Source organism: Aotus nancymaae, unplaced genomic scaffold (genome assembly GCF_030222135.1).
Source record: "Aotus nancymaae isolate 86718 unplaced genomic scaffold, 86718_ANA_hifiasm-v0.15.2.pri h1tg000006l, whole genome shotgun sequence".
Taxonomy (NCBI): Eukaryota; Metazoa; Chordata; class Mammalia; order Primates; family Aotidae; genus Aotus; species Aotus nancymaae.
This window is the reverse complement of record NW_026988417.1, coordinates 98531445-98539874: the sequence shown is the minus strand read 5'-3', so window position 1 is coordinate 98539874 and position 8430 is coordinate 98531445. Positions and strand designations below refer to the sequence as shown.

Here is an 8430-nt window from a genome sequence, read left to right as displayed (position 1 = left end):
GTTAGAAGCCCAAATGAGTCTTGCAGGGCTGAAATGAAAGTGTCGGCAGGGCTGGTTTCTCCTGGAGGCTCCAGGGGGGAGTCCGTCTCTGTGACTTTCTCAGGTCCTCGTGGCTCCTTCCTCCATCTGCAAAGCAGCTCCGTAGCGCCTTCTTTCCTCTCTGACCCGCTGCCTCTCTCTTGTAAGGGCTCCTGTACTTATGTCAGGACCACCTGGATAATTCAAGATAATCTTCCTGAAATCTCAAGATCTTTAACTTAATCATGTCTGCAAAGTCCATTTTGCCACATAAGGTAATATATTCACATGTTCCCAGGATTAGAGCATGGACATATTTTAAGGGCCACGATTCAGCCTACTCCGTGTGGGACGTCATACATGTTGAGTGCTTTGGCCAAAGGGAAGCGAGTTTGCTCTTCATGTAGGGAGTCAGAAAAGGCCTCACTGATAAGGAGACATCAGAGTGTGGACCTCACCACCTTTGACATTCCTGTCGTTGAGCTTGCAAAAATATTCATTTTTCTAATCCCAGCACGTTGGGAGGCTGAGACGGGTGGATCACTTGAGGTCAGGAGTTCAAGACCAGCCTGGCCAACATAGCCAAACACTGTCTCTACTAAAACTACAAAAAATTAGCCGGGTGTGGTGGTGCACACCTGTAATCCTAGCTACTTGGAGGGCGAGGGCACGAGAATGGCTTGAACCCCGGAGGTGGAGGTTGCAGTGATCCGAGATTGTGCCACTGCAATCCAGCCTGGGCGACAGAGCAAGACTCTATCTCAAAAAAAAGAGAAAGTATTCATTTTCTAAGGACTTGTTCAAGTTTCCCTCCTCATGAATACGTTGCTCCACCTGCTACCTTCTCTCTTGAGTGAGTGTGGTAGAGAGTATGTCCCTATATCCCACTATCTTCGCGTTTCCATCCTGCATGGTAATTTTCGGTTTGCATGTGGGTTTTCCCTAATAGTTTATGAGTTTCTTCAGGGCAGAGACAATGTATTCTGATGCCCCCCACTACCACCTCCCTTTCACAGTGCCTGGTACCATAGATGTCCAGTCAATAATTGCTAAGACAATGAATTAAATGAATGGGAACCAGACTTAGAACTAAAGATGAATTCAAATTCTTCCTCTCCCATAAGTTATTCATTCTCTTGATGGCTCTTTTTTCATCTGTGAAAGGGATGACAATAATAATAATGTCACTTTCTTTCTTTTTTTTTTTTTTTTTGGCAGAGTCTTGCTCTATTGCCCAGGCTGGAGTGCAGTGGTGCGATCTTGGCTCACTGAAATCTTGGCCTCCCAGGTTCAAGCGATTCTTCTGCTTCAGCCTCCCGAGTAGCTAGGATCACAGGCACCTGCCACCACACCTGGCTAATTTTGTATTTTTAGTAGAGACGGGGTTTCACCATGCTGGTCAGGCTGGTTTTGAACTCCCAGCCTTAGGTGATTCACCTCCCTCGGCCTCCCAAAGTGCTGGGATTACAGGCATGAGCCACTGCTCCCGGCCGACATCATTTGCTTTCTAAGATTAATTTGGGAGTCCAATAAGGATACGAATATGGCAAACTCCTGGTGCTTGTCTTATCACAGGAATACCATTAAATGATGTAAAGTTTTGTTGTGATACTGGGGGTGAAGAAGAGTTGACAGAAAAGAAGTTTCGAGAATTTGTTCCTAGTCACGTAAAATTAAGCTGGGGCCAGAGCTGAAGGCCTACTTGAAGAGGGCACTACCTTCCCCCAGCTTGGGCCTTCGGCACCTTTTTGGCAAGGACCTTGTCTTTCTCGTACCATATCTTCCACAGGACCGAGTACATATTTGCTTAGCTCAACAAACATGTATTGAGTGCCTACTGTGTACCAGGAAGTGCCCTAGAAGCCAAGGATGCAAGTTGACTGGACAGACCCATTTCATGGACTCACAGACAGGACATGAAGAAACAGAATAGAAGCGGCCGGACTCTGAGGCCAGGAAGGCTCATGGTGCAAGAAGGGGCCTGTATGTTGGGCCATGCGGCAATGCTATTTGCCTCAGAAAATGCGTAGGCTGGAACCCCTGCCTTTCAGGCTCCGGTGCAATTTTGAGAGAAGACAATATTTTCTTAAGCTGTTCCGTATTTTCCATGCCGGCTTCTGTTAACAGAAATCCCACTTTGCATCTGTGAAATTTGCTAATGCACAAGTCTGCTCTAATGCATCGTAAGGCATTTTATGACATCCGTGCAGCTCTGGGAAAGAGCACGCCTACAACGACGGGGAAAGCACCACCACAGGAGCAGAGCAGTGGCTCGCAGGACATTTCCACTTTCTCCCCTCTTAGCACTGTTAACCATGACGCTTGGTGCTGCCTGGCTGCGAGATGAGATCACGGCTGCTACTTCTGAGAGAATGTGAGTTTCCCAGTGAAACTCTCTCAACTCTAAGATGGATTTTGACAGAATGCCAGATTTCCCTGCCCTTCCCACATGATAAGGGCCTCCACGATGCATTCTGCTTCTTTCCCTCTGCAAAGGTGGCAGAGGAGCTTTCTCTGGTGGCTGTTGCATGGACTCTGTCCCCTCAGATGGCTGTGCCTGCAGATTGTCAGGCCGTTGTGACAGTCTTCCCCAGCCTGGAGAAAGGCCACGGACAGGGTGGTGGCACATGCAACTCGCCCTTCACTGCGGAGGAGATGGGGCGGCTTCCATACGGGCACCGGTCAGGTGGCCACGGCAGTGACGGTGGATGCCAGGGACACACCTGACGGCCCGAGCCCGGTGACGTCCCCGGTCTCGCTACCTCTCTGCCTCCTGTACCGCACACCCGGGCTCCGATTTTCCCCTTGCTCACCGACCCTGTCTCCTGTTTCAAGGGTCTTTTTTTCCTGCCATCAGCACCTTTCCTCTGAGAGGCTGCTTGGATTTTCTGTCCTGCCTGTTTGTCCCGGACACTGGCTGGAGTTGAAGAATGAGGGGAGAGGGTGATGCGGCCACCGGGTCTGTGCGGACTGACCTGGCCTATTTCGAAATGTAAATTTGGTTTGAAGCCATAAAAGGGCTATAAAAGCCCTACACTAAATAAGGAAAACTATCCCATCTGGGGGCCTAATCCCTGCCCCGTTCTGCTCGGCTTGCCTCCCTCATTACACTTGTATAATACAGTATGGTTTCTATCGTGTATTTCCTTCCTGTTTTTACACTTATTCTTGCTTCACTGGCTTTATTATCGGCAGAATTTTGCAGCGTTTTTTTTACACAGCCATAAATACTATTCAATTCAACAAATGCATACAAATGGTTTCCATTAGAATTTTAATCTACTCTCAAAATGAAAGAAAAGCTTAATATAAATCTTTTTAAATTACCACAACTTAAATTCAGACAGGGACAGTTCCACCTAGACTACGCACAAGGGTCACATCCTGCTGTCCTCCCTCATAAATTAATTGAGCTCTCTCGCCGCCGCAAACGAACAGTGCATCTGGAAAGATCATATCTGTCAAGATTGCAGATTGGTTTCCCTCAGACTTTGTAAAAGTCACAGCTTACAATACCTTCATTATACCAATGAGAATGGCTGTCCCCCCAACTGGAAAGAAAGAGGTGTTTTGTTCTGTTGGACCAAGATTTACAGAAAGCAATTTTCCTCCATGCAGGAGATATGACAAACCTGCTGGAAAAAAATGTCATTTCACAACTTCTTTCATTTCATCACCTTTTTTTTACTGCTAGATGTAGATTCTCTCCCCTGTGCGCACGGGCTGGAGTGACATTTAATGACGAAGCGAGCGAGTCACCAGCGGAAGCTCTTTTCTAGCGGGTAAGAGAGTTTCCATGCCTCTCCCTCTCCCCTCACCTCCTGGGCTGTCTGGAAGCGTCCCAGCATCTGCTGGAGCAAGGGAGGGACGCAGTGAGTCCCTTGAGCCCCTCGGCCAACGTGAACATAGGAACTCGTGCGAATCTTGAGTCTCGTTCTCGCAAGCAGCTGAAGTTGCCTCTGTTTTCTTCTTGCCTGCTGGGCCCAAGAGCCCCAGCGCGCCCACTCTGTCCTTGGCCGACACAGCGCACTGTCTCAGGAGGACAGCTGAAGGGCAGAGTTTGGGCTTAGATGTTTTTTCCCATTCCCTTATGTCATAACCTAATGTGGTTCTAGCAGAGCTTCTGCATATTAAATCGCCTTTTAGCCACTGGGAAAGGAATGGCGTGATCTATGGAGAAAAGGCCCCTCATGTAAATGTATGATGGTGACACGACCCCACAGAGGAGAGAGGGCAAGACTAACCCAGAGACCAGGGGTCAGCAAACCCTGGAAAATGTCACTCTGTACAGCCACTTCTCTCTCCTTGAGTCAAGAGCCACTGTTCTGGGCTCTCCATCACAGCAGCGCATGGCAGCCCTGTCACCGCCTGTTCGCTGGGCAGGGGCTGGTGAGAAGGCGGAGGAAGTCTGAGGTGGGGTGTGTGCAAGTGCTTTTGGTTCCAAGAGCTTCTCTGAGCTCTGTGTACCAGTGAGAAAGCGGGCAGCCAAGGCAACATCAAACCTTGCCCCTGCCAAGTGGGAGAGCCTGGCTTCCGGCGCTCATTCATGCTGCAGGTGAGGCTCCCTATCTGGGCGGCCACTTAGCTGCCCCAGGCAGGGAGAGCAGGGCCACCAGAAGGCCTGGTGGGCATTGTTTCCATGGGCTGGGAAGATTTTTGCAAATCTTTCTACAAATGATGATCTCTATCCACATAAAGTGGCATAAGAGCCTCTTTGCTTTACTGAGTGGTGCTGGCTGTTCAAGTGCTGACTTCTTGATTCTTGGCCCATTTGCTTTCCATTAGCAGTAATCCCAAGCCTGCAAAACTCCAATTACTAAGTGATAATAGAAATGTAGCTCTGCGTCAGAGTCTCCGGAGCTCACGGTCCAGAGTGGACCCGGGTTCCTCCCACAGCCACATCGCAATCATATTTATGCCATGCGAGCAAGATATCTGCCCAGGCCCTGGGTAAAAGACTCAGGGGAGCTGCGTGGGCATTCTCAGGGGGTGTCTGCACTGCAGATCCCAGGTAGAAACAGGACAGGTGCTCCCAAGACAGTCCAGGATGCTCAGACAGCAGAGGAGGAATGGAGACTACAATGCACGGAGCTGAAGGAATACGTGCTTCTTTGAATTCTGGGGTTGGGGAAAGATGTGCTAGGGACTGAGCTGTGTCCCCCCACAAATTCACATGTCAAAACCTTAACCTCCTGTGTGAGGGTTTTTGGAGGTAGGGCCTTTGTAGGTGATTAGATTTGGATGTGGTCATGAGGGTGCGGCCCTCACGATGGGATTAGTAGCTTTTTAAGAAAAGACCTGAGAGCTTGCTCCTGGCCCCACTCCCTGCCAGGTGAGCCCGAGGTGAGAAGGCAGCCATCCACAAGCCGGGAGGAGGGCCTTCCCCGAACCCGGCCATGTCAGCACCTGATCTCGGACTTCCCAGCCTCCAGAACAGCGAGAAGTAAAGGCCTGTTGCTTAAGCCGCCCAGTCCCTGCTATTTGGTTATGGGCAGCTGTGCAGACCGTGACAGGATGATGGGAAGACAGTGACTGTAGAGACAGTAAGGTGGGGTCAAACTGAACGCAAATATGAGAAAATTCACCCCCTAGGTGGCTCCCGGTGACTACTCTAGGGGCCAGGGTGGTTATACACACACACACACACACACACACACACACACACACACAGAGCAAGGCCAGGCATGGTAGCTCAGGCCTGTAATCCCAGCACTTTGAAGGCCGAGGCAGGCTGATCACTTGATATCAGGGGTTCCAGACCAGCCTGGCCAACAATGAAACCCCATCTCTACTAAAACAACAAAAAATTAGCCAGGCATGGTGGCGCAAGTCTGTAGTCCCAGCTACTCGGGAGGCTGAGGCAGGAGAACTGCTTGAACCTGGGAGGCAGAGGTTGCAGTGAGCGGGGATCATTCCATTGCACTCTAGCCTGGGCGACAGAGAGAGACTCCATCTCAAAAACAAAAAAAAAAAAACAAAAAAAAAAACAAACAAAAAAACACATAACATAAAATTTACCATCTCAACTATTTCTTTCTTTCTTTTTTTTTGACACAGTCTGGCTCTGTCACCCAGGCTGGAATGCAGTGGTGTGGTGTGATCTCGCTCACTGCAACCTCTGCCTCCCAGATTCAAGCAATTCTTCTGTCCCAGCGTCCTGAGTAGCTGGGATTACAGGTGCCCGCCACCATGCCCAACTAATTTTTTGTATTTTTAGTAGAGACGGGGTTTCACTGTGTAGGCCAGGCTGGTCTCGAACTGACCTCATGATCCGCCTGCCTTAGCCTCCCAAAGTGCTGGGATTACAAGCATGAGCCACAGAGCCCGGCCCATCTTAACCATTTCTAAGCGTACAGTTAAGCAGTATTAAGTATATTCACATTGCTGTACAACCAACCTGTGGAACTTTTCATCTTGCCAAACTGAAAGTCTATCTATTAAACTACTCCCATTTTCCCCTCCCCTGGCCCCGCACCCACCATCCTAGTTTCTGTCTCTATGAATTTGATACTCTCGCCACCTCACGCAGGTGGGATCATATACAGTATCTGTCCTTTTGTGACTGTCTTATTTCACTTAGCACACTGTCCAAAGTTATGCATGCAGTAGCATGTGTTGGATGGACTTGCCTTTCTTTTCAAGGCTGAGTAAGATTCCACTGTGTGTTTACGTTTTCCTTAACCATTCATCCACTGAGGAACACCTGGGCGACATCCCCCTCCTGGCTGCTGTGAAGAATGTTGCTCTGAGCATGGATGTGGAGTGTCTGTTTACAAGGGAGATGGTCAGACAGTACAACAGCACTCAGGTGGGTCCATCTGCCCCTCATCCCATCAGCTCCTCCCCAAAAGACTGACCACTGGATTTTTTCTCGTAAGAATCCCTGCCCTCAGCACCAAGCTCCCTACACATCCTGATCAGTGCTGCTCTCCGCTGCTGCCTCCTGCTTCAAGCCTCCAAGAATATCTCCCTTTTTTTTCCCATTTCTCTCTCAACCTCAAAACTACGCACCACCCTTAGTCTGTTCCATTATCAAGCCCTTCTACTGACTTTCTCCAAACACTGTTGTTTCCTCTTCCACGTCTTCCTTCAAATTCTCCAAGATCCTCTTTTAAACATACTAGCAAGGTAGACTCACCTGACTTTTCTCTATTTCATACCTAGGGACAAACAGATCTGAAAAAGTCAATAGAATTTGTAGGGGATCCTGATAAGCCCTTGGCTGATTTTTGTTGCCTCGTTTAGATCGCTGCACTCCTGTGCCCCTCAGAAATCTCATAATTCATGACTGCTGCCAGCGGGCAAAAATGTGGAGCATCTGTCATCAAAAGAAGTCTGTTCTAAAAGTGTTCTTTCTAACAATAAAGAGTAGCAAAGAAAACAGGGTGCTGTGTTCTTCCTCTCTGATGCCTCTGACCTCGCTGAGTAGCTCTTCTCACTCAAATTGTTCATTGTGGCACCAGCCACATTCTTTCTGAGATTTTTAAAAATTAACAGACTCCTTTTTTAGAGCAGTTTTAGTTTTACAGAAAAATTGACTGGAAAGTATAGAGAGTTCCTATATTACTGCCTCGGTCCCCTCTCTGACATCAATTCCCCTATTATTAACACCTTGATTCTGACTCCGAGGCCGCCCTCTCTCAGGAACTGGAGCTGATCTGGGTGCCCAGCGCCTGCCCTACCTGAGAGAGGATCCGAGTCCCGCGTCTGGCTCTTCACAGTCCGCCTCCACTGCAATGGGCCTGACTGCGATCAGCCCTGCTCTGAGACAAGAAAGCTGCAGGGGCATCTGTGGTGTGATGGGTGCCTCACCAGGTCACGTCGGGTGGATGTCCACTGCCAGAACCCTGAAAGCTGGGCAGGGAGCCAAGGCCAGGGGGCCCAGCTGAGAAGCGTGGATCCCTGAGAGTATCTGGGAACATACCTACGAAGGCAGTCCCATCACACACACAGGAGCCAGAGACTTCGCTTAGTGATGGCAGCACTGCAGACCTCTAGAGTTGTCCTCCCGCCACCCGGAAGGGCCCTGTAGGTGAGTCTCAACAGAGTCATCTACTCACCAAGCTGGACTTGTCTGAGCCATTCTTTGGTCTCTCAGCACCTTCCCAGTTTGGGGCGTGGGAGTGCAGAGTGGGGACACAGTCCCAAGTCTTTCTCATAACAGCATCCTGTAGAGAGATTACCGCAGGATGGTGCTTGAGGGGGAAGAGGAGGCAGAGGTTGCAGTGAGCCGAGATCATGCCATTGCACTCCAGCCTGGGCAACAGAGCAAGACATCTCGGGGAGGAAAAAGAAACCTCCTGGGCCAGGCACCGTTCTAGGCACCAGGGAGTCAACAGGAACAAAACAGGCTTGGCTCCTGCTGTTTTGGGGGGACACAAACAGAAAACAGTAAGACAAATAGACAAAAGA

General features: G+C 49.5%; 1 protein-coding gene across 1 annotated transcript in view; it reads right to left on the bottom strand.

Moving 5' to 3' along the window:
• Positions 1-7: 7 nt before the first annotated feature.
• Positions 8-8430, bottom strand: part of DCTD (dCMP deaminase) — a 47481-nt gene continuing 39058 nt past the window's right edge. Inside the window, exon 6 of the mRNA XM_064369976.1 lies at positions 8-212. Coding sequence (XP_064226046.1) covers positions 203-212 — 10 coding nt within the window. The 3' untranslated portion in view covers positions 8-202. The remainder of the gene's footprint in view (positions 213-8430) is intronic.